Raw genomic sequence first — 27,149 nt, 5'->3', positions numbered from 1 at the left:
AATTTTCTGCACGCCAAGATTACTGTAAAGTTCATACAATGTATATTCAACGATGTATATAATATAATGTATACAACATCTTTTCGAATTTCCTCCCATGCCCTAGACTAATATCATCTACAGACTAGAGACAAGCAATCATATGCTATTGACTTCCTCCAATCGGCGGTGAATTTTTGTATGTCTGTTCCCGCCAAGGTGAGACCGCTACACAAAATGTCGAGCTATTTCATTACGAATATACCGCAGTCATAACCATTGTCCTACTTCAGCGCAGATTCATCTACCTTGATGGTTCACTTCTTCCCTTCAAGCGCAGTGCTATCTCCGGTGGTATGGAAGAGAATAAGGAGTGCATCAGTCATCTTCTTCATCTTCTACTTGTACTTCGCATTAGATTTGTACATAAGCTATCCACAACAACGATTTCTCTTACTCTAGGATAGATGACCAGCAAAAACCAATGTGAATTTTCATGATTTCGGGGCGCATAGACCTGTTCATGATTCACAAAATAATATATTAGTCAAAACATGATAGAACATATAATAGTAAGAAATGATGTTTTGTGACGAGTGCATTACCCGTTTATAACACCAAATCACTTTGGCGTATGGTTTATCTCGCTGCTTCGTAATTGCGTAGGCTGTATTCAGTTGACCTGTTAGCGAGGCCCGTTCTAACGCGGATTTGGAGGCTCGGTATGCAATCAAAACTGGTAAACACCCTTCAAGGCTTTGCTGTTACAAATATGATCAAAGTTCAATACATGTAAGAAAATAAAATTTTCAAACAGATTAATGATTAGCGAAATAAACAGTTACTGTAAAATACATAGGACAGAACTTGCAATCCTGAGGATATGCTATTGAAAGGTCATTATGCATTTTCTCAAGGAACTCGATGTATGTGTCGATAGCCTAATCAATAGAATAGTACGATTTAGTCATAGATTAATATAACAATTAATTATATGTCAATCAATGCATATAGAGAATAAATTAGTAATGCTTACCTTGTTATCAACCCACTCATCCTTCATCCATATCGTACTGAATCATTTCCCCGTTGTCATGGCCTTGTTCGCTTCATACCACTCATCTGCCTCTTTCACCTCTTGCGCGGATAATATCTTAAAAGGATCCATTCGTAAAGGAAATGGTATCGGAGAAGTAACAAAAGCTGTTACTTGCTCGGGTTCGGGAACCGTCCCAGGGGTTGTATCGAATGCAGACAGGGACAAGTACGAAGAAATCTTGTAATATGATGGTTTCGATATCCTTTTGGTTCTCCTTTTATAAACAGGATGAGAAGTGGATGCATTTAATACATTACCTTTGGCATTACTATACGATTGCACATCCACATCCCCATGTCCAAGTTCTTTATCTTCAATATCATTTACTTCCCCTCTCTTCATCAACTCCTCACCCTCCTCCTCCATCATAAAACGTCCCCTCTGTGTACGGCTAACTTCCTTCTCCTTATTAAACTCCTTCCTCTCATTCGTTGACTTTTCCTTGTCCTCAAAAAATAAATCCTTCTCCCTCTTCAACTTTTCTTTCTCTTTCAGTAACGTCTCCCTCTTAACAAACATTGCTTCTTTCCTTCATATCTCTTCCCTCTCTTTTCTCAATTCGTCCCTCTCCTTCTTCAATTCCTCTCTCCCCTTCTTCAACTCTTCCCTCTCAATCCGAAATTCCTCTATAAAAACAATATTCTTCATAATACCCCCTTCGGTCCCTCTCCCTCCACGCCTTTCTCATCGTTATCATCTGACTCGTCATCCTCCTCATGATCAATCTCATTACCCTCCTCATCATCTTCCTGGATCTCAGTGAGCTACAAAATATATACATGGATATGTAAGAGTAAAGATAATTTTATAATGGCAGAAAAATTATAGTTCATTTTTCATAACATCTCACCTAGAAACTGTCACACACCAAGCGAACAACATCCGTTTCCCATTCTCATAGCGTTGGTTATAATTTCATTACTACTGATGTCTGCAAAAGAACAAAGAGTAATGTTAAATAAAGGAGCGTATACGTCAACTCAAGCAAAGTAAATGCCAAAAATATATATAAACTTACAGCTTTACTCTCGAAAATAACATGTATTCTGTTGTACCTCCAACCCTTCCAGCCTCGGTATTGAATGAAGCATGGAATTTGATGGGGAACATACGAAACAACACACTCTTGTAAGGCCGGTAATATCTCTACCGCTCATACCTGTTAGAATGAAATTGCACTAGGTTGAAAATTCAAAATTGGCTATAGAGGAAAAATATATAGAAAATAAAAGGTGTTCTTACTTGTAGAGGAAGGACGCAACCACATACAGTGTTTCGAGGGGAACTTGATGTGGCAACGACAGATTAGATTCCTTGTGACATTGTATAGTATCCCAAACTACCCTAGGGATACATATAAAAATCATCTAATGAGTCCACTAGGTGAATATAATTCATGTTGCACATGGTTTTCGGTTCGGTTCCCCTAAAAAGGCACTCTACAACTAGAAGTAGGGCAACCTTTACGACGTCCCCATGCTTATTGGTGTCAACTAATCTCTCAAACACGTCCATTAATTAGGTGCTTCTTTAAGACTGGATATTCTTTGAAGTATTTATTTCTTAGTGTACTCGTAATGCAACGATTCTTCGGTACAATAAGATCTTCAGTCTTAAGACTGGTAATGAGGGCGAAGTCCATCTCGAAAAACTGCAATCGCCTCCCCCTGATCTCAAATACTGAATCACCTTTATATCTTACTAAAAGAAGTTGAAATAGAGCCCCTATAAATCTAAATGATGTAACATGTAATAGAAACGAGAAAGAGGATTGCTTAAACAGATTTAGGCGACTATCGTACTTCTCCATTCTATCCTTCACCTTGTCAAACCACCATGTCAGTGTACACTTAGATGTTGGGTTGGAGATTACGACAGAATATTCGTTGCCTGCAGAGATGAATTGAAAAATATATCAAACATAAAATTCACAAGATAAACATAGTGTACAAAATCAGACATAATTGAAAACAATGTAGCATTTCATTAAATTGAACAAGCTTCATATGAAATATAAATAGAAATTGAGCGGGGAAATACAGAAAATTGTGTGAGACAAACTATCAACATAAGCGAGACAAACTATAATTTGATCGGGGCAAACTACAAATTGAGCAGGGCAAACTGGATATTGAACAGAGGCAGCTAGACATTTTACCAAGTTCAACGTTAGCCAGATTAGTGAACATTTATATTGGTAGTATCAATAAGAAGATGTTATTTGCAACTAGTTTTGTTGGTTGGTTAATTGGTCACATTTTCTTCATGAAATGAGCTGGATTCGCATTATTTTGGATACGATAAAATAATTCTAGTAGATCTAATGTACTTATTCGATCTAATAAGTACCTTGTGTCAGAATTGAGAAAGTCTATGCCTTGAATCTTTAGTATTCTTTTATTTATCACATGTGTCTGCTAGTTGGGCAAAATACTGTCACTTATTGTTACTAAGAATCTGAAACAAACCTTAGAATCGGAAGAAACGGGGGAAAGCACGGAAGAAACAAACGTAGAAGTAGAAACGACTTCCGAAACGATGGGGACTAAACAAGAACAAGAGGCATCCACAAAAGAGGTCTCTATCCTTTGTTCCAAAGAAAATAAGGATCCAGACAAACTATATGGGAATCAATGGTTTCAAGAAAATTGAAAATTAGAAATACTTAAAGAGGATAGAGACCTCTTCTGGATTGAAAAACCTCTTCTGACTCTTCTTTTCAACTATAAACGATGGAATTGTCCATTGCAATATATAAAAAACGATCGCTTTGAGAAAACATTGAGCGAGGTAAACAAAAATATTGAACGATGGAAACATTCAATTTAGTAGGGGAAACATGAAATTCAGTAGGAAAAATATGAAATTCAGCGGGAAAACATGAAATTGAGCAGGGCAAACTTGAATTTCAACGGAGGAAACATGAAATTGAGGAGGGTAAACTATAAATTCAGTGGGGCAAACTACAATATCAGCGGGGCAAACTAGAAATTCAGCGGGGTAAGCTAGAAAATCAGCGGGGCAAGCATGAAATTGAGCGTGACAAACTAGAAATTCAGCGGGGCAAAGTGTAAAATCAGCAGGGCAAACATGAAATTGAGCGGGGGAAACTAGAAAATCAGAGGGGCAAACTAGGAAATCAGCGGGGCAAACATGAAATTCAGCGGGGCAAACTAGACAATCAACAGGGCAAACTTAACAAATAATTTCATGGCTTGAGCCGAAAAATCTAAACATATCTCATGTTCAAATGGACCACACCACATGAAATTTTGAATTGAACTTCTAATGTTGATCATTTCTTAGGGGCCACAGAAGTTTTGGATCAAGCTTATAATTGTGTTTTCTATTAAACCATGTCTGTATAATCTTATGAATAGGTTTGATAACAAACAAACATCACTGTTGGGCCGACTATGGTTTCAACGGTGGAAATCATTATGCCCACCGTTTCCTGTGGTATGATCCACTTGATCTTTTGATATGCTTCAATTTGGGGCTAAACCACTAAAATTAGATGGAAAAATGGATGGACGGCGTGGATATACTACATACATTCAATGTGGGCCCAACTGAGTTTACTTAGTATAATGGGAGCGTACTGACTAACTCAGTACGCAATCCGATTACGCTTGCTACGCCGCACAATGATGTTTTATTTGTAATACATCATGTTCATCGGATTATGTAATACCCCTTCGTTTTCATCGGAATATGTATACACCAAAACCCCATATGTGGAAGGGAACCTAGACATTGAGGGAAGGAACCTAGACATTGAGCGAGACAAACATGAAATTGAACGGGGCAAACATGAAATTCAGTGGGGGAAACATTAAATTCAGCGGGGAAAATAAGAAATTGATCGAGATAAACTTGATTTTCAGCAAGGGAAACATGAAATTCAACAGGGCAAATCATGAAATTTAGCGGGGCAAACATGGAATTGAGCGGGGCAAACTGAAAATTGAGCGGGGCAAACATGAAATTCAGCGGGGCAAATATGAAATTAAGAAGGGAAAACATGAAATCAGCGGGGTAAACTAGAAAACCAGCGGGGCAAACTAGAAAATCATTATGCCTACTGTTTCCCGTGGTATGATCCACTTGATCTTTTGATATGCTTCAATTTGGGGCTCAACCTCTTAAAATAGATGGAAAAACGGATGGACGGCATGGATATACTACATACATTCAATTTGGGCCCAACTGAGTTTAAAATAAACCTGTGTTGGGGTCCTTACCCTTGCTGGGTGGTAAACTCTCAGGAATTTCAACTCCCGGTCAAGGGTTCGAGTACCCATAGGTGGTGAAATTCTACCAGCATGAGTGTGTGGGGTGTGTGTGCATGTGTAATAATAAATAAAAATATATATATATAAATAAATATATATATATATATATATATATATATATATATATATATATATATATATATATATATATATATATATATATATATATATATATATATACCTCGTGCTTTCTTCACTGGACCGACCATTTTCAGAAGAAGATAAAATGCTGATAAGGGGGGCCCACAAAAAGAATTTTTTTAGTCTTTCTATCGAAAATGTAGTGAGGAAGGGGAGGTGAAAGCAACGGCGGTGAGTGGAAAGGAAGAGGAAAAGGAGAGAAAAAGCCGTTTCCGTGAAAAGAAGGGGTAATTTCGTCATGGAATTTGGTCTCCGTACGAGGAGGTCTAAGTACGTATTGTAAGTTTGTATTGTCTCGAAAAAACCGCTGGATAAAAGGTAGGGTCCACAGTCGTAAATTTCTCCTCATGAAACGGAACGGGAATCGTCTACAAGGCGCAGCTCGTAGCACACCCGAGCTATGTGGGGTCCATAATATTGTATATATGAAATCCAATCTGTCCATCAGATGATAAACATTATTCAAACCGTTCGTACAAAATTTAAAACAGATTAGAAACCAATACGGCCAACACCAAAGGGAAAACTGTAAAATTGCACCAAAATCACTGAGTCCACTTAGTCTGGACCGTCCGAGTTTTTCCATCAGGCTTATTTTTGTATTTTCTCTTTATCCTGGTTCGTTACACCTGATCAACGTTCTTGATTAAAGATATCCGCCAAGGTGGGTCCACATGCAAACCTATGGCCAGCATCCCATCCCACATTGTTCTATGTGGTGTGGCCCATATGAGCCTTGGATCTAGACGATTTTTGTGTATTATCCTAACATCGAGGATATAACCTGAATGGACGGAGTAGATTTCACATTGACAGCATGGTGGGACCCACAGAGTTGGAGGTAATACTCTGCGTAAAACAGGTGTCGTAGAGGATAGAGGATTCCGGTCCAAGAAACGGCACCTCTCTCTCACTCTCTGATCGATTCCTGATGCTGATGCTGCCGTCGTTTTGGGTAAGAAGACAAGGTCCGATTCTCTCCATCTCTCTCTCAAGCATCTGCAGACAAGTCATTTCTGTTTTTGGGAAGAAATTATCACCTGACTGACTAACTGTTACTGTGATTTCCATCTATGTGCGGATGTTGGAAAAAAAATGTCAAGTGGTTTTGATTTTTGGGGTTTTTAGGGTTTCCTTTCTTTCAGGAAGTTCTATTCATGGCAGCTGTTCTTCTTCTTCTCTTCTTCTTTAATTTTTTTTGGTGAATTTCTTCTCTTTATTCCAATTATCGATCGTCTTGGTTTTGCTAGCAAGTGATTTATTGATAGTTAGATCCTTCCAATTTGTGTATTTCATTTCTAAATTTAAAATGACTCCGTTGCTTTTCTTGTTTGATCTGTTTGGACGTACAAACGAATTGAATTGCGAACATTCAGTTTAGCATTAGTAATGAGGAAGTATCTGCCAAGTTGCATTTATGTTTCTTTTTTTTTTTTGAAAGATAAATGTTTCTTTCAAGTTCAACTTGGATGCAATGTAATTGCAATTTGGATGTAGAGCCTCAATATGAGGAGATTACAATTCCTCCCATTGGCCAGCATTTGGGACATTTTTTGATAATTTATTGAAATGTTTAGTTAAAAGGAAGAAATGGCCAATGGTCCTCATTTGCCTGGATAGGGAAATCCATTGTTGATTGGTGTTGATCAAAATGAAAAGTACATGAAGTGGGTGGGTAGTATTATCTAATTGATTAGAATTCATCACCATGGGCTATTTGTATTCCCTAGTGTTTCTCACCTGATGGAGTGTTTGGATCTACTGCCCATGTAACCACGTGGGTGATAGTGATAACAACCGTTTGAGATAAGTTATTCACGATTGGGAGTGCTCTTTTTGTTAACCCATTAATTCTTTTTGAGGAGGTTTAGTAACTTAGAAGCCACTAAATACTTGCCACCCAGTGCTAGTTTTGATTTCTATATGTTATTCCAGAAGACTCTTGAATTCTGTACCATTTTGTAGAGATGGGACCCTGAGAAAACACTCTTCGACAGGTATATTGGATCTGTACTTTTCTTCAACAGGCACAATATCCGTTCCTTTTATTACTCTATTGAATGAAATGATATTGCACCTCGATGTGCTGGTTCATGAGTTGAAGCAGGCTTTTAGTTTCTGTGAGTTGAGAACTCAAACTGTGTAATATTCTCTTCTTGATTTCCTTCATCAGCTGTAGAAGTGGCACGAAATCTAAGTTTTTCATTGGTAAGTACTACTAAATATATGGTATGACCCAAAATGACTGAAACCAACCCCAACACCAATCTTATTATAGCAATGTGAGAACTTTCTTTACCATAAAATGATATTCTTCTAAGCTGTGGGATCTATATTCCTGATTTTTGGCCCACCATGCCCCCTCCCCCCTTTTTTTGAGAAAAATGACATTAATTATGCAAGAAAAGCTTTACAAAAGACCAACCAGAAGACGAAACAGGTGACGCTTTTGTCGCCCCACCCTGCACTGATATCAAAAGCAAAAACAGAAAAGAAAAAAAAGAAAAAAAAGAAGCAAAGGCTCACAGACAGCAAAGAGGGCCGGCGAAGAAGAAAACATCAAAACCATTGGGTCGGCAAAAGACCAGATTCTCCCAGTGCCACATAAGTGAAAGGAATGAGATCCCAGCAAACTCCAGCTAGACACCGGAGTGCTGAATGGATTCGACAGGGGCTGTTTTGTGCAAAAAGATTCTTGCATTTCTTTCTTTTATATTACCCATTAAATATCATAAGGCATCAGCTTCCATGTGGCTTTGCCACGTCTTGAAGATGGACCTGACAACCACCCTGTTATAGCGTCGAATACAGATTCATTCATGATCCACTTGATTAAAGGGCCCACCATGCCCTTTAATTAAGTTGTTCAAGCATCAAAATGCAACTTACCTCTATTGTTAGTTTGATGGTTTATGGGATTTGTATTGTGATGGATTTATATTTGAATTGATGGTTAGAATTATTATTGTGGAGTTGAGGTGTGCCAACTTATAAATATCCATCTCATTATAACATCTTCCCATGTTGATTTTATTTATTTATTTATTTATTTTATATTGCAGTATCCAGTTTAATTTTCACTACAAGATAATCATTAGCATGGTGAACAATTTTAGATTTCACAGAGTCAATAAAACACTTCTTATTTTTCAGTGACTATAAATTTTGAGACATCTCGAAGTGCTTACTCTCATCTCTTTGAAGAAATCAGCTCACCCTCTGTAAGGGATCGGAAATTAGGGGTACCACCTTCTGCCTGCATCATGTTATTACCTGTGACTGTCAAAATTGTGCCAAGGAAACTGTATTGTATGACAGATATTAAGTTCCTTTTATATTTGGATCTGTAGTATTCATTGCTTATCCATGACATGAAGGAATGCTACATGGTCTTTTGTTTCCATCTGAGTAAGTAGTGAATGGCCTCATAGCAAAGTGCTTAGGTGGGCAGCTCAAGGAAAATGTGCATCGAGTAAGAGGGAACAAAGTCCATGTTTTTATTTTGAAGGCGAGTGTAATGATGGGCCACGAGGAAGATAAGCTGCACTCCAATGATGGTGGAATCAATGATGGAGCGACAGTTACTATGGGCGAAAATATAGAGATGTGCTGTACAACATATCAAGGTACTGAAAAGGATGGGAATTTGGCACTTTGCCGTGTGTGCCAATGTGCAGAATCTGACAGAAGGGGGGATGCTGCCTTAGACTTCTTGAATATAACCCCTCCGTCAGAGGAAGTCGTGAAGATCAACGAGGATGAGCAATTAACTGACAAAGTTTCCCAGGAAGGTGTTCAAAATGATGTTGCAGATACTAAGAGTTGGGGAAGGAGGTCTGGGTTTATGGAGTTTGTAAGCCCTGAAGGGGAGGTTTTCATTTGCAGAACTGACATAGAAGCAGGATCTTGTCACCATCAAGACACACTTATTAATCTCGGGTGTTCATGCAAAAGTGATCTAGCTGTTGCACATTATGCTTGTGCATTGAAGTGGTTCATTAATCATGGATCTACCATCTGTGAGATTTGCGGAAGTGTTGCAAAAAATGTCAGAACTGCTGACTTCAGAAAGGTCATGGTTTCTCTTAAGGATTATGAAGCGTTAAGGGAAAGGACTGTCGCTGGGGAACTTATTTCCACACACGTGCAGACGGATTCAGGTGTTGATCCTGATGCTGTTGCTGCTATTCGAAGACAGAGGCTTAGTGAGATTTCTTTGTGGTTTAATCCACACAATAATTCCGCAGCAGTTTCGGTTTCAGTTTCACAAGGAGTTGTGGATCAGTCTTCTAATATCCCTGTTGAAGTTCCTGTCCCCACTGAAAATCCTACAACCAAATGGGCTGTGGAAAGTACTGGGATACTTGTTGCTACTGGGTTGCTTACAGTTACTCTAGCATGGCTGATTGCTCCTCGTGTTGGAAAGGTATGCCTTGATTTGGTGCTATTTTTAGATTTGTAAAAAGATTATATAGATTTGACCTAATGGTCTGAAATTGTTCTTGGGTTCCATTTGGGATTCTTTCAATGTTTCTTGTGGTTTGAATTCTCCCCATTTGTTGTGGGATGATTCCTCACCATCTCAGCCTTTTCCCCCCTCTTGTTAATAAATCTTTGCCATTCGAAAAGAAGAAAAAATGATATGGATTGGAGTTCTCTGTCTTGCCATGCTATGATTTTGAGGTGTAATCTTGATATAATTAAAAGTTGTTCCGTCATGTCAGTGAAAGAAAGTAACACCCCTGTATCCTTATGGAAGGCATGCAAGTGTTTTCCAAATTAGGGAGAGAAAAAATCACAAAGGGAGAGAAAGTCAGTTCCGTGGAGAGGCTTGCAGCGGGTAAAAGATAAGCCATTGGCTGGTTTTTGCCATTGAAATCTGAGCCGTCTGTTGGACAGCAGCCACATTTTCAATTTCCTAAAATACCCCTTACTTTAATTAAAAGGTCTTAACATGTCCTTTGAATTTCGGAATTGTGGGGGCAAAATTTTACAAATACTACTTGCGTTATATGTGGTATAGCTTTAGGAGAATTCTTATTTATGTAGGGTTTAGAAGTTGGATGTTTAGTGCATCATTCTTGCCAGCTAACATGAATTGAATTGCTGTTAAGTGAGATTGGAGTCTACTCCTATGATCCAATGGCCATGCTATATTACTGGGAGTGTATAATTGCTGGTACCCTTTGTTCCATTCCATGCAAGAGTTAAGCATATTGACACTAATCATTGTTTCATGAGATAAAGTCATCATCATCATCATCTAAGCCTTTCTTCCAACATTTTTTTATTGGCTTTTAAATGGTAGGCTGGTAGGAGTTTGCAACAGTTGACACTTGGCACCAAATATCATCCTTCCTCTTTTACCCAGGCTGTTTGAAGACCGGCCAAGGCAGGGGCTCACATTGACACCACTCAGAGGCCTACATAGTCCCTCCCAGTATTGACCCCCAGCCCAACCATTATATACGTGCCATAAAGGGTCAGCAAGCAATGTATGGTCATGGGAGGCAGTTGCTAGGCAAGCTGCTAAGCACAAAACACCCATATACTGGGTTTAATTAAGCTGCAGTCTCCACTCCTAGTGGTGCCCTTTTATCAATTCATTGAGATAAAGTAACATTAAATTATATTGTCAGTCCTTATATCATAACTAGGATCATATGGATGACTTCTTCATGGGAGCTCCTAGGTTTGACAAATTTGATTTTCTTATGCTTAAGCCAAGTGATATTTTCGTTCTCTTGAGAAGATTATCAGAGACAGCTGAATGCTTTTTCTGTATTCTGTTTCTTGAGGTATTCTTTTTTTTTTTTTTGTGATCTTGTTTCCATTTTCTGCTGATGCTATGGGCATTTTGGTCTCTTCTGCTTGCTCTTCCTCTTTTTCCATCCAAAATGTAACTTATTATAATTTCCTGTCTCTGCAATTGATTGATGGTACTCATTTTTCTCTTCTACAATCTCTTCACATTATGCATGCAAAAAAAAAAAAATCATCCTGAAACTCTTGCTATGCCTAAAGTCAAAGCAGCAAACAATAAGAACATGGGAATCATGCTTTGAAGACTTGTCCTAGTCCAATATGAGCTCGAGTCGACTAGGACTCATTGGACCCTAGTCGAGTCAATAACACGAGTCTTGCAGGGTGGGTAGACTTGGCAGACTTGGTCCGACTCAGATGAGTGGCTTGAGACTCGGGGAAGTCAGGGCGAGTCAGTCCGAATTAGTCCTTTGCAACTCTTGCCTGATTCATTTTTTTTTTTTTTTGCTATTTTCTTCTATTTTTTGCCCATCTTTGCCTTCTAACCTAGATCTAGGTTATTGGAGTCTGTCCAGATGATTTAGGAGCCTCCCACAAATTTATTATTTATTAAGTTAAAAATTATTTAAAAAAATAAAATAAAATCAATGTGACACTTATTCACCATTTCCACACATGGAATTGATATTTATTGGATTTTTAGGTCACACATTAACAAGATTTTATCTTAAAATTAGCCCCGGTATCATTTTAAAGATTATATATATATATTCCTTAAATTTTGAGAAAAGAGGGACAACTGCCCGACTCTAAGAGTGACCCCCTGACTCGTACACTCTACTCAACTGAGTTGGTCTGAGTCTTAAAACCATGTGTTGAACTGATAGATCGCTTTTATTCAAAAGCATATTTATTTTTATTTGTATCTTTCTTCTTTCTCTGATAATTGGTGGTCTTGGAAACTGAAGGCACAATTGTTTGTGTTTGAGAATACCTGAACTTGGAATGGTGGAGCCATGGCAAACTTGGCAATGTTGAAGATGGTGTCATCTAGCATTTGGGCTTTCCCAGTGCTTTGTTAACATAATCATGATTTTTCTTATTTATCTCCAATATTACCTAATTTGAAGATGTGTTCCTGCATGTCTAATTTTCACTTTTTTTGTAGTTACTTTTACAGGACATGTTAGTGCTATAAGGAAGAAAAAAAAAAAAAAAACACATACGGTTGAATGGTTTTTATTATTGCTACCTGTGAGAACAACATATTTCAGTACAGTAAGCATGTCTGGTGAAGACTATTGCTTTGAGAATTCAGATATCTTTCTTTTTTTCATTTTCTCTAATGAAGTCTTTGGTCATCTATAGAAAAATATATATAATATTATCTTTTTTAGCCGAAATAATAATAATAATATCACGGAGTTCTTTCCATAGCAATCTATCATATTGTGTCTAAAATGAGCTTTTAACATTGCATCCAATCCTAATGCATTTTATCAATGTTTTGCATAAAGTCGTTTTCCTAACAAGTTTCTCATTGATGGGCAGAGGACTGCAAGAAGTGGTCTTCATATTCTTCTTGGAGGTATATGCGCTTTGACAGTTGTGATCTTCCTTCGCTTTGTAAGTTGACTGCACATTCTTCCCTCTTTACTCTTATCCAAGAATATGCATCATGGACATCTTGTATATACTTACAAAATTCAATTTTCACTCTTGAGTACTTCACATAAAATTCTACATTCCCTTTTCTGCTTTCATAGTGTTCAAGGTATTCAGTCAGCTTGTGTTTTCAACTATAAGTAATTATAAGGTTAATTGTACTTGTCTTGCATATTCCGTGATAAAAATTTCTTTCTTTCTTCTTTTTCCTTTTAAAAAAATAAAATAAAATTGAAGGGAGTTTTGGTTTCATATCATCAAGCTAAGCAAATCAAACTACAAGAAGAGAGTTGATGCTCTGTTATAAATAAAATGTTAATAGAAAGAAAAGTGAAGCCCTCTATTTTCCTTCTCCAATTTCTCTAATATTTCTTTTCTAATGCTAATGATTTGAACATGGCATCGGAGGAAGATCTGGTATAAAACTAGATCTATTATCCCCCTCTTCTCTTCCCTTCGCTTTGCTTTTTTCCTCTTTTTTGCTGACCTTGTAGAGCCAACATATGTCACCAGATGGCGCTATAGGGCCACCTAGTGTTTCCGACGGAACTCAATCCATCGGCATAGCTGACAGGCCCCGTAGGGCCCACCGATCAAACCAGCAGGTTCCATATGGCTCACTGATCCAACTGGTAGACCTGTAGGGTTCATCAATCCAAATCGGTGGCCCTCATGGGTCCAACTGATCACATCAACAGGCCCCACATTCCTATTTATCCAACCATCAGGCTCCACTGGGACTACTATTGCCATCAAGGAGCCCTGCTAGGCCCACCAGTGACATCAACAGGCCTCACAGGGACCACCAGTGACATCAGCAGGTGCCTCAAAGCCCACCAGACCAACCGGTAGGTGCCACAGGACCTCCAGATCACATCAGCAGGCTCTGCAGGCCTCTTGCCTGCACTCCTGAAGATGTAAAGAAGGAAACAGATCAGCATAGGATCTTTGAGTTCTTTGCTGGACTTCGCTCAGACTTCGAATTGCAAAGCTGCAAGTTCTCGGGAGAGAATCTTTGCCATAGCTATAATCTATGTTTCATTACATTGAAGGAGTGTGGTAACAACAGTTGGTCAGAATGGTTTGTTTGCGCATGTTGAGATTTGCCCTGATGTCAAATTCAAGATCTCCCAAGTCAAGCAGGTTTGGAAGAGGATTAGCTCGAGTATAAATGTCTTCAGCTGAAAGAGACTAGTTAAAGTGTATTCATTGTGGAAAGAGATGGCATGTCAAGGAATATTTCTAGGAGTTGTATCCTCACCTATTTCCGAAACCGGAGAATGTCGCCGCTTCTCCACTAGTACAATTGCTGCTCAGGAGGAGATTCCTCCTAATTTTGGGAATTTGACATAAGACCTAAGAGACCAAGTTACGACTTGTAACTACTGGGTACCCTCAAAGCATCATACAACTCTTCTCATTCAATCTATGGGTCATCCATGGACATTAGGAACCCCAATCATGGTCATGCTTCTCCGTTCCATCCTTCCATCCTGGATTATAGATTTAGGAGATTTTGATCATATGACAGATAAGAGAGAAGGTTTTGTTTCCTATTCCCCTATCGCTAGTGGCACAAGATTAGTTGATGGATCCTTCTCCAATGCCCCTAGGAAGGGGGTGTATCAATTTACTCCATGTGTTTTGCCTTTGTTATGCATGTTCCATCTCTTCCTTCCAATCTGTTGTCTGTGGTTCTCTTATAAATAGTTGGGTTGTGATGTCACGTTACTCGGACCTGAGATCGAGGAGGCAGATTGGAGGTGGTTGGGACGACAATGAATTCTACTCGCTGGAGACTGAATTGGCCACCTGCGCTTGTTTATGAGTTGTCTAATGGGTCATTTGGTAGCTTGTGTTTGTAATGCATTGAAGTCCAAAAAACAAATACACTGGAATCAAAGTGATTTGGAATCCTCATTAGTGTTTGGCAGCCCGTAATTGGAATACTATGGAATTCAAAATTTGTGTTTGGCAGCCTAGATTTGGAATGCATTGGAATTTCTGTATTATATTCATAAAAACCTGAATTTGATTAAGTAAATCATCGACAATACCCCAAAACGGTGTACAATTGTCACATTATAGATAATCATTGTAATAAGCTCTTCAAAATATAAACTTTGGGTAAAAATGAGGTAATACTGAGCCTAGGCGGGCCACAAAAGTGGGTCCACTAATTTTATACCTGAAGCAAAACCCCATATGTTCAAGATGATGAAACCTATCTATTCCAATGTATATATCTATGATCCAAATTCACACGCCATGCAAATTGCGCCACTATTTTATAGAAAAGTACACGTGAATTACAAAATAATTACTTATTACAATCATTCCTTCCTATTTGCACCAAATTACATTAAGTCATCGTGTGCTTCTTCTATAATGTTGAATGATTTGTACCAATGACTAGAAAATCCATGAACTTGTGTGAGACACTCCTCCCATGATCCGTAAATTCCATAACAACGACCGATGAATAAGGTGTAATATTTACTTACTGCCTTTCCACTTGATTTCCACTTGATTGGGAAGCACTTGGTTGAGGATCACTAAGGGCATGTTTGATTTTCTTAAGTAAATGTAAATGCAGTGGAAATGGGCAGTGATTATTTCCTTTGTAATTACCGCATCGTTCACTACGTTGATTTGACTCCCACTTTTTTCAACGTTAAATTCGAGGATGTTGCCAAATATATGGGGGGCCCACCGTGATGTATGTGGATTATCCACACCATCCATCCGTCATGCCAACTGAATTTAGGGCATAAGCCAAAAAATGAGGCAGATTCAAAGTTCAAGTGGACCACACCTCAGTAAAAATGGAATCGAACCCTCACTGTTAACAACTTCTTAGGGCCACCGTTTACTTTGGTGTGGGCCACTTGAATGTTGGATTTTCCTCATTTTTCGGCTCATGCCTCAAATTGTTCTGGTAAAACAGATGGACAACGCGGATATGTCATATACATGACGGTGGGGTCCATAAATTTATGCTAGTCATTTTTGACCCACCGTGATATATGTGGATTATCCACACCATCCATCCGTCATGCCAACTAAATTTAGGGCATAAGCCAAAAAATGAGGCAAATTCAAAGTTCAAGTGGTCCACACCACGGTAAAAATGGAATCGAACACTCATCGTAAACAACTTCTTAGGGCCACCGTTTACTTTGGTGTGGGCCACTTGAATGTTCGATTTTCCTCATTTTTCGGCTCATGCCTTAAAATGTTCTGGTAAAATGGATGGACGACGTGGATATGTCATATACATGACGGTGGGGTCCACAAATTTATGCCAGTCATTTTGGACCATTTTTTGAAGCAGGAATACCTTCGTATTTTCAAACAGGTGAAATTGTAATAATTGGCTATTTATAGGGCATTTACCCTGAATTTGGAAAATCAAGCAAGCCCTAACTTTACTTTCTTTCTATTTCATGAAGACCATAAAGGCATCTTGAGCTTCAAGTAAAGAGTTGAATAAAGAGTTGAGTGACTTGTATTTGTTATGACTAAATCCATTTATCTCTTTGTAACATTCTTCCCATGACATATAAATGTCATGGCATTGGCCAACAAATAACACGTAATATTTTTCGCGTGGCATTAGAAGAATGTGCAAATCTAATTTAGAAGGCATAAAAAATATATTAAAAAACTCCAAATAAAGGATTTTTTTTAAAAAAAAAAAAATCAAATGTTTAGAATTGTACATGCTAATATGTGCTAATATGTGCGAAATTGACAAAAGTAAAAGATGGGAACAATATGTCGCCCTCAATCTCCTATAATACTTAGAAAAAATTATGTGTCTCAATTTAGCAAGCATTCGGACAAAGAGCTTCGCTCATTCTTTTTGTTCTACGAGATGCGTCAGTGCTTTCCACCTATACGTTTTGCCAATATTTGATATGCTCATCAAGCACTGCGTCACTTATGGCTCAAACTCACTTTTCTTGTGGACAACTTCCTTTTGCGTTTGCACAAAACTATTATGTGATGCAGGACCGATGCATGAACTAAGTAACATGTGAGATCAAATAACCGAATTAAAATATTTAATAAAAAAACACAAACATCGCTATATTCATCACAAATATCATAAAAATCATGCATAATCCTGACCTAAGCTACCAACATTGTAACACAAGATCATTAAATAAAAAGAAACTAGGATCTAATGGATATAGAGACATCCAATTAGTATAGGGTATAGTTTATTTCAAAATAGGAAACCTAATACGACCTAGGGTGAAAATTAAGGTTTAGGTAATTTAGGAAAGTAGGAAAATTAGGAATTTTAGGTTTAGGGTTAGGGTTTTGGGGATGGAAGAAAGGGGTTTTGATTGATATAATGATGGTGGGAAAGTACAAGGGGCAAGTGGGATTCACACGTGTAGCCGTACGGTCACATGTGGTGTGGGAGGATGGGTTTAGGTCAGTTAAGGTTTGGATTGTGGATGGGTATGGGAAGGTTGAGTTTGGGAGAAGACGAAGATCTGTGATGGGGAGAATGAAGAACCTGAAGAAAATACCTAGATGGGGAAGAAAAGAGAAGATGGTGTAGGGATAAATGGAGACCTCGCACCTCCGTTGATGAAGATTAGCCTCGCACCAATTTTCCTTCCAAATCGCGTGGAAGTATCTTCAAATTGCATGAAGATGGGAGAAGAAAGAGCTTTTTTTTTTTTCCCCACACAAAATCCAATGGGGTTAGATCTCCACCCCCCTGTGCTTTTATTATTAAAAATTCAGCATAATTACAACTATGCCACTCACTTAAGTGAAGTGGCCCATCGTCCAAAATAAGAAAACTAAAACATTTATTATCAATCTCAATTATCATATAAATCCTAAAAATAATTTAGAAAAAAAACATAAAGAAAGTAAGATCAGAGTTCAAGGGGCCCAGATCTAAAAGATTTGGTGGCCTGATGGCTTGATCGACAAGATCTAATGGTCGGATCGACAAAAAATAGAAATCCTATGACAAAAATGATCTCCCAAGCAGCCCATATGCATCATCCTAAGGTGGGGTCTTCTTGATGCACGTCCAATGCATGTGGGGTTTTCAAAATGGCCCGACAGGCCCCATTTGGACTCGTCTCCCATCCACAAAGAAAGTTATACTAATTTAGGTGGTCATCTGTCTCTGATACACCTGAGTAGGTCCTCTGATGTCTCCATCAGAAATCCTATTCCCCTTCATTGTGGTAATCAAGGTACTATCCATGTTGTAAAGGTCTTCCATGAAAAGATCAAAGTATATGAAATGAAAACATGTTAGCTAAAAGCTACCAGTCATCATTATCTAAGCCTTATTCCAATTAATTGGGGTTGGCTATATGAACCATGTTCCACCATTTCATGATCATCCAATGTTAGATTGCCAAAATCATGAGAAAAACTTGTGGCAATGGTTGAAGGCCATCTCCCCTGCTTACTGCGTTGGGTTAGAGATGAGGAGGAACCCTGGACCTTGCATTACATTCTCAATGAGATTATACTTTTTTACATCTAAGTTAGACATTTCTTTTAATATTTATGTGTGTAAAGAAGCTAATGATGTAGTGGTATCTTTGGCCTTAGAAGCTTTTAATCTGCCATCCATGTATGTTGGAGCTTAGGGCTTTTTTTAAAAATAAAAATAAAAAATAAAAAATTTTAAATACAATTTTGTTTATTGCTAAAAAAAAATGATAAAAAAAGCTATGGCCATATTTAAATTCGAGCTGCTACAAGTAAAAAAAAATGATAAAAAAAGCTATGGCCATATTTAAATTCGAGTTGCTTCCGGTCATCATCAATTCATGATACTTTAGGCAAGCTGGGCATGTTTAATATCTATGCTCTAGCTTAAGCGAGAGTATTTAAGTACCGGAGCATTTCTCATGTTGTAAGGTGTTACTAGAGAGAGATGTTAGGCTCTATTTGTCCCTTCTCCAGTTTCTTTTTTTAAAAAGATATAATTTCATTAAAAGGCCGCAACCTATATGTACAAAAGAATAGAATGAACAAAAGGATACAACACTACTGCCAAGTGCCAACCCAATGAAAATTGAAATAAACTATCCGATACTGACACCCATTCTATAACAAAGGTTTTAGCCCTCCTAAAAACATATATCGCTTTCCCCTTCTTGTTCTTGAAACACCGGTCATTTATTTCTAGCCATAATGCCCACAAACTTGCTAAACTACTCAGCCTCCATATCCTTTTCCCTGATTTCCCTATACCCCCTCCGTGCCATGATAGAAGGAAATTATCTATTGAACCCGAGAGCACCCTGAAAAGCTGGAAGAAAAGATCCCGCACCTCCCTTGTGAAAGAACAATGAAGGAATAGGTGATTCACTATTTCCGCATCTTTGAAACAAAGAAGGCATACATTCGACAGAACCATATTCCTCTTGCAGAAATTATCGATTGTTAGCACCTTGTTCCTCCTGACAAGCTATCTGAAAGCCGCTACCTTCAACGGAGCACCATATTGCCATACATATGTCGTCAAATATATCCCTTCATTTTCCCTAGCCTCACTTAGAACCTGATACAATGATTTAACTGAAAATTTACTCAATTTATCTTTTAACCATCTTAGTGAATCTGTACTTGAAGCGACTGGAGAAACCTTTTCCAACACATGAAGAAGCCTTCTTAATTCTTGAATTTCTTCATCACCGAGGTTCCTTGTGTTTGCTTCAATGAGAAGCAGCTACTAACCTTTATGTTTGTTTCCTTAGCTAACCCCGTTACTAGCCTTGGAAAACGAACTCTCAACTTACTTTCTCCTATCCACCTATCCTCTAAAAAATGAATATTTTTTCCGTTCCCCAATTCAAAACCTATCCCTTTCCAAACCTTGTTTTAAGGACATCACCGACTTCCATAAATAAGAGGCTTAATACAAAGAAGAAGATTTGGTTCACCACCCACAGTCATGTACCCCATATTTCTTTCCCATTGTCTCTCTCCGTCTGGCTCCCCCCTCCACCCCAAACCTCCACACCTATTTTCCTAGCAATGCTAAGTTCATCTCCTCTAATTTTCTTAAACCTGCTCCTCCTTGATGCTGTGGTTTACACACCTCTTCCCACTTCAGAAGATGAAACTTGTCTTTCTCTTCCAATCCTTTCCACAAAATATCCCCCCGCTTTTCCAAAACATTTAATACCAACTTTGGGCACTTGAATAAAACAAACTAAACTGGAAGATTCGATATAGACGCTTGAAGCAGAATCATTCTCCCGCCCATAGATATCTCAATTTCTACGCGGACATCTTCCTCTCACATCACTCGATTACTTTGTCCCACATGTATCTTGCCGGTTTATCGATACATAACAGAAGCCCAAGGTAAGTGGTCAGAAATGACCCCTTCCTGCACCCAAATATGGACGCAATTTTGAATTTCTTCTTTATAAAGATCAACTCTGAGAATCTCACTTTTGTTAATTTCACCTTCAAACTAGAGACTGCTTCGAAGCTTTCTATAATCGACCGAAGATTTTGCGCTTTGAACACATTTGCCTTATAGAACAGAAGCTTATCATCCACGTATTGGAGATGCGAAATCTGAAAATTTGATCTGTCCACCCCAAATCCTTCCACCAAGCCTATCTCTTTACCTTTCTCTATCATTCTACTAAGGGCTTCCATCACCCTTACAAATAGATGAGGAAATAATGGATCACCTTGATGTAACCCTTTAGAAGCTGAGAAGAATCCATTCGGCGAGCCATTAACCAGGATTGAGAATTTAGTTGACCTAACAAATGCTTGGATCCAAGCACGCCATTTGACCCCACATCCCAACTTCCCCAACATGTAATCAAGAAAAGCCCAATCCATATGATCATATGCCTTTTCAATATCAAGTTTGCAAACCAGACTCCGATCCCTTCTTCTCAATACGTTCATTAGCTAGTAAGGACCTATCGACAATCTGTCTCTCGTCCACAAAAGTCCCTTGAGAATTCGAGATTATATCCCCCAACACCATCCGAAATCTAGAAGCCAAAACCTTTGCCAATATCTTGTATGGGCCGCCTAACAAGGTAATAAGACGAAAATCTTTTAGCCGTTCGGTTCCTTCCTTTTTGGAAATCAATGCTATGAAAGTGGCCCCTAATTCCGCCCCTATAAAGCCTTTTTTGAAAAAAAAAAAATAAAAAATCATTTATGAACCGTAACATGTCTCCCCTCACCACCTCCCAAAATTTTTGAAAGAACACTAACGGGAAACCATATGGACCCGAATCTTTATCACCACTCAACTTTGCCACTACTTTCTTGACTTCTTCCTTTGAGAAAGGTTCTCCAAAGATTCCACCGCTTCAACCAATATACAGTCAAAATATAATTGTCAAGAGGAGGTCGATGCCAAGCATCTTTTGATTAAAGATTTTTGTAGAAATCCACTATAGCACCTTTGATATTAGCCTTCCCCTCGACCCTTGCACCCTCTTCCGTTAGAAATTTGATCTTGTTTGTGTGCGCTCTAGCACTAGCAATATCATGAAAGAACTTAGCATTTTTGTCTCCTTTTAGCCAGAATGCCCTCGATCTTTGTTGCCATTTAATCTCTTCCTTTTATAATCTAGTGTTATATTTTGTGCAATAAACCTCCCGCCATGTTCTCTCCTCCTCTGACAATACTCCTGTCGTCAATGCATTTCCTGAAGTAGAATGGACGTTTCCTCTTCCTGACCTTGCAAAACCACTTTTTTCTACTCACATATATTCTTCTTTAGCCATTTAAGTTTTTGAAATAGAGAGAAGCCTGCACCCTCAAGAACCAAGAAAGATGCCCACCACTCCACTACCTTATCAGCAAAACCTTATACCTCTAACCAAGCTAGCTCAAATCTGAAAGGGCATGGACACTAGTTCTCCTCATCTACCTCAAGCAATATCGGGCAGTGATCGGAAAAATGTCTAGGCATACCACTCTGATGAATCATTGGAAACTTCTCCACCCATTCCGGTGAGATGAGGAATCTGTCTAGCCTGGACTAGCTCGGCTTGCCCATTTGACCATGTACATTTGACGGCTCCACCAACTCATTTTTCAAAAAGATCCAATCAGAATTTTTGTTCATACTTGGGGAAGTCCCCCCACCCCATTTAACTTCTCGTGAATGAACGTGACCACATTGAAATCCCCTCCCAAACACCAAGGTAAACCCCATCCGTTTCGACACATGTCCAGTTCATTCCATAGTTCACCATGAAGTTTTGATTTACACGACCCATATACTGTTGTGAACATCCATGTGAATCTCGACGTGATTTCTTTCAACACGACTAATACCGAATAGTCTCCCGACCAGCTGTCCTCTTTATTCCAAACTGTTGAATTCCAAAATACCTCCCGATGAACCTGTCGCGTCCACAGCTACCCAATCTTTTTGCTTACCCCACCACACCGAATTTATCAACCTCTGATTTGTAACTTTCATCTTAGTTTTCTGAAATGTTGCCAGTTGGATTTTGAATCTCTTCCACATATCTTTGATTTGGCCCCACTTTTGTGAGCAACCCATGCCCCTAATGTTCTGTGTCATTATCTTCATTTATAACTATCTGAACCTGGTTGATGCCGACCATTCCTATTCTCTGTTTTAGTTCCTCCATTTAAATTATAGTCTTTCGAACACATCGTATTTCTCAGACTAAACTGGACCTGTTGGGGAATTAATTGCCTTCCCCTTTCCTCAACAAATTCAAGATAGGCTATGTAATCCTCTAGCATGTCCCCAAATCTTACCCCCACTAAATGAGTGACCTCCATAGTTACTAGTTTAATTCTTTTCATACCTTTTATTCTACAACTGATTTAACTCTAGAATTGCAGGGGCTACTGCCTGATCCACCAACCTGTTTCCTGTTGTAAATGCATTTCATGATTGCTGATCGATCGCTAGAGAGGGCATTAAAACTAGACTCTGTAAATCTTTTGCCTCTGATACCACCATCGCGCCAGATGACTGGTCAGTCAGTCGAAAGTCATCTATTGGGATCCATACCTATTTTGGCCCTTGGTCCTCATATATGACTATTCAACGACAAAGGGGAGAAATCTTGAAACCTGCATCTGTAACCATTTGGGATGGTTTTGGAGCCTACATGCTCTCCGACCTTTGAGACCTCCAATTGCACAATTCCTCTTTGTTTTAGAGCTTCCCTTGCTCCAATAACAGTCGTGTGGGCTTCTTCTTCACTAATCAGTGAGCACGCCCCATTTGAATCGCTTCAATGCACTAGGGCTTCAGGAAAAGAAGATGAGAGTGAGGGCAATGCACTTCGCAGCACCCGTGCATGCTTTTAGATGCGGATGATGCTATCGGCCGGGCTCTGGCCCCTATCTCTTCCTTCTGTCGCTCCGAGCGAAGGACGGCCCGCTCCGCTGCCTGACCTTGAGTCGGGATGACGGCGGTACTGGATGATTTCTTTGTCTCCAGCTGCTTCTCTGAATCTACCCAAGATGGCTGAGGTGCTTCGAAATCGAAACCTGTGGGTTTTGAGATATCACTCGTGTGGGCACTTAAGTTATCCTCCACTCATGCGATTTGGCTACTTAGAAACACACGTGACAAGTCGTCCATGTGCGATCGAGTAAAACCTCTGCTATTCGGCCCTTCTTCAAGAAGATTTTTTGAAATCCCCTTATTAATTACAGCTGTCCCAATCGATCCACGTGTCTATTCCCTGCCGTGTTGTTGTGCGATTTGAGGTACAAATACCTTCCCATCTTTCAACACGCGTCTCTAGAAGAGATCCTATTTCACCATGGGTCGACCTCCGAACCGATTCTAATGAATCACCTTTATTAAAGCCAGTTGCAGCTCAACAATGCACCTTAGTTCGATCCGGACCCTCGCAGAAGCATGCGAGAAGTGCTCTATCTTCAACTCCATTCTTGGACGCTATTAACTGACCTCTCATTTCTTCAGCATTTTGAACCTCCATCTCCTAAAGCACCGAGGTAGCTATTTTTGCATCATCAACCCTTAAAAAAACCTGATTAAAAAATGGGGCTACCTTTTTCTTTCTGATCTTTAGGCATGCAAAATGCAGTTCCTCACTGTTCTCCATTTCTAACACGGGCATTTTCACACCTGGCTCGAGTGGGTGGCTTGTGGGATGTGGAGGCACACTCGTGGTGGGTGGCCCGTGTGAGGCAGGTGGCTTGTGTGATGCGGAACTCACGTGATGTGGGACCCACGAGGGGGGGGGGGTTACGATGACCTAACCAATGGGATGGGGGGCCTGGACTATGAGATGAAGGGATTGATTCACCACGCTCAATCAGTTTGAGCTTTTATAGCAATTGCTTAGTTGTCTGGCATCAAAGTGGTATCAAAGCAAGAGGTCTTATGTTCAAGACTCACTGGGGGTGATTAATGCAGGGCCATTTTCGCACCGGGCTCGAGTGGGATGGCCTGTAGGATGCGGGGGCACACTCGAGGTGGGCAGCCCGTGTGAGGCGGGTGGCTTGTGTGATGCAAAACCCATGTGATGTGGGGCCTATGAGGGGGGTTCGGCCGAGGACTAACCCATGGGATGTGGGGCCTGGGATATGAGATAAAGGGATTGATTCGTCATACTCTATTAGTTCGAGCTTTTAGAGCAAGTGGTTAGTTGTCCTGCATCAGTTTCGTTATCAATCTCTATGACTTCTCCAATGCAAGCTCCTATTTCTTTGAAGATATCGTCCCTCCAGAACTTGAGAGGTATATTTCATATCTGATACCAATGTTCTTCTCACCCAAATACAGACCATGCCTCCCATTTTTGAATCTCAGCAATCATATTGTCCTGGAATCCTGTGCAGGCCGTAAAAACCACTTCCTTGTGTTCTTTACTTCCCAGTGAGGTGAGCATCCTGCCAAACTGTAAGATTTTGACGACAATGTCTTCTTCTGATACCCCTTCACATTTTCCATAGCCATTCGACCACCCTTTCTTCTGATGCCCCCGATTTCACTGTTACAACGAACCTAAACTTGGAAGTCTGTAGTGAATCCTCCAACACTTGTGGATCCTCACAACTGGTGCTTCATCCGACGATTCCCTCCATACCCACTTTCCACCCTGCTGCATTTCCTCTTCACTTCTCCAGTTTCTCCCATATTTCTTTTCTAATGCCAATGATTTAGACAGCATGCAACTCTTTAATTAAAATTAAGCAGATCCACACATGGAGCAATGAGACGACTGAAAGCCTCCAAAGCTATGCACACCACTCCTTCGAGGCTGGATGTTGATGTCGGAGTCGGCCCTTCTTCCTTTCCAAACCAGCCATATGGTTCCGTCTTCACTGCAGTTACTGGGGATGCACTATCAGAGCTGCTGTTGGACTTAATTTGACACCTGTTTTGGGGCTGCTTTTGGCCATTGAGTCCTGGCTTTTTCACTCTTTGCTTTCAATGACATCCCTTTATCTCCTTGATTTACATCAATTTATCTTTTACAGTACAGGGTACATCTCTTATGGAATCTCCATCTAAATACAAGTTCACTAATCTTGAGATCTTTTTTCATAACCCGGTATCTTGGCTGTCTGATAAAATGGCAAATTCTGCTTTCAACTGAAAGTTCAAATATGCATGATGTAGAAATTAGAAGTTGGTTGGCTGAGCAAAAGAGGAAACTTTGTCCTGAAAGTAGTGCGTTTTCTGTTATGTATATGAAGATATACATGTGTTCTGTCTAGCATTCGTATCAGCATGTTACAGATTTTAGCTGTGTTTGATTCCATCCAACTGGTTTTCTGCCTACCTGTTTCAATATTTTGTGATTGAAATTTGGAGTCAGGATTTAGATAATGACTTCTCTTTGTGAAACTTGCAGATTGTGCTGTCTAGAATCAAGTACGGGCCAGCACGCTATTGGGCCATCTTGTTTGTCTTCTGGTTTCTTGTTTTTGGGATATGGGCCTCACGAACACACAGTGCACACTCTACATGATTGCATGTGTTTGTATACCATTGGTTAACAGAAATGTAGTGTTGTTCACACCCCCACCTGCAAGTATTTCTATTAAAGAACTGGGAATGTCTGTAGACATTTATGTTGCTGCTGTCCATGCCTCTTTAATTGGACTCCCTCCGTTGTAATGCTTGCTGAAAGAGATAGAGATCTGGTTTTTTCAACTGTGGTTTCAGTGGGCTGGGTCAGTCTGTGCGAGCTGTCAAGGCCTGACCCCATGTTGGATGGTTTTGCAGTCGATCATGTGGTTCTAATGTTGCGGCGAGACTTGGGTTTGAATTTGTAAGCCCACAAAAATTGTGGGTTGGACTCTGTCCCTGGACGTAAAGTGGTGGACTGTTTTTTATCACTTGGGCGTGTTGATAATTCTACATGTGCAGTGTTGGAAGCAAATAGTCATTTACCTGGAAGTTAAGACTGAATATATATTCCATCTCTGGTCTTTGAGAGGGAGAATACATTTTATTTTATCTATATATATGATTTTTGAATTTTATACATTTGTTCTCCAAGGAGTTTTAAGGTTGCATCTGGATCTTAAAATTCCAAACAGTCAATTCAAAAAAGTGGAAGTGACAGAAAACTAGTGATGTTTTCTAGTATTCATCACATGAACATTCTTAGCATTGTAGGTGATCGAGACTGTTGATCTGATCGTCAACAATGCGGATAGGCCATCACATAAAATCATGGTGAGTGGATGGTTTCTTATTATTGTCCTGTTGGATAGGGATTGTTGGTTTTTTATTGCTCAAGTTTGTATTAATAATCCATTGTGGTTCACTGATTAAATGGAACCCTATTGTAATGGCATTGCATCTGCATGCCAGTCCACCAAATCTGGTCTTGAATTTGATAACCGTATACAAGTTCCACATGAACAGAGGATATAACTTTGTTATGCATTTTATGGGACTCTTGGAAATGCGCTTGTTGCAGTGGCTTTCTTCTTTTGAATCAGTGGTCTGATTAATAAATTAATGATAAATTACCACTGTTTAAGTTTGTCCTGTCATCAATCCTCGCATTCGAACTGAAAACACATTGGGTATTACACATTACTTTTTTTTTTCTTTTTTTCTTTTTTTCAAAACACACTCAAATGGGAGAGATGGTCCAGTGCTCTTTGAACACTGTAAGTTACAATGCAAGTTGGATTGGGCCACTTAAGCAGTCCAATCAATTTATCTGGACTGTCTATTAGG

General features: G+C 39.4%; 1 protein-coding gene across 11 annotated transcripts; it reads left to right on the top strand.

Annotated features, from left to right (window-relative positions):
- The first annotated feature begins 6,293 nt into the window (after positions 1-6,293).
- Positions 6,294-26,442, top strand: LOC131236618 (uncharacterized). Of its 11 annotated transcripts, none has more exons than XM_058233923.1 (5): positions 6,311-6,469; positions 8,668-8,756; positions 8,892-9,940; positions 12,829-12,903; positions 25,807-26,442. In XM_058233923.1, exons 3-5 carry the CDS (start codon positions 9,032-9,034, stop codon positions 25,921-25,923), a joined length of 1,101 nt encoding a protein of 366 aa, XP_058089906.1. In that variant the 5' UTR covers positions 6,311-6,469; positions 8,668-8,756; positions 8,892-9,031; the 3' UTR covers positions 25,924-26,442. The 11 variants fall into 11 exon arrangements, with proteins under 11 accessions (XP_058089908.1, XP_058089906.1, XP_058089905.1 ...); XM_058233922.1 differs by having other exon boundaries at positions 6,311-6,482; XM_058233920.1 differs by having other exon boundaries at positions 6,312-6,469; positions 8,865-9,940.
- Positions 26,443-27,149: the final 707 nt, after the last annotated feature.

The sequence above is a fragment of the Magnolia sinica genome, chromosome 2 (assembly GCF_029962835.1).
Source record: "Magnolia sinica isolate HGM2019 chromosome 2, MsV1, whole genome shotgun sequence".
NCBI lineage: Eukaryota > Viridiplantae > Streptophyta > Magnoliopsida > Magnoliales > Magnoliaceae > Magnolia > Magnolia sinica.
This window is presented reverse-complemented; position numbering and strand designations above follow the sequence as displayed.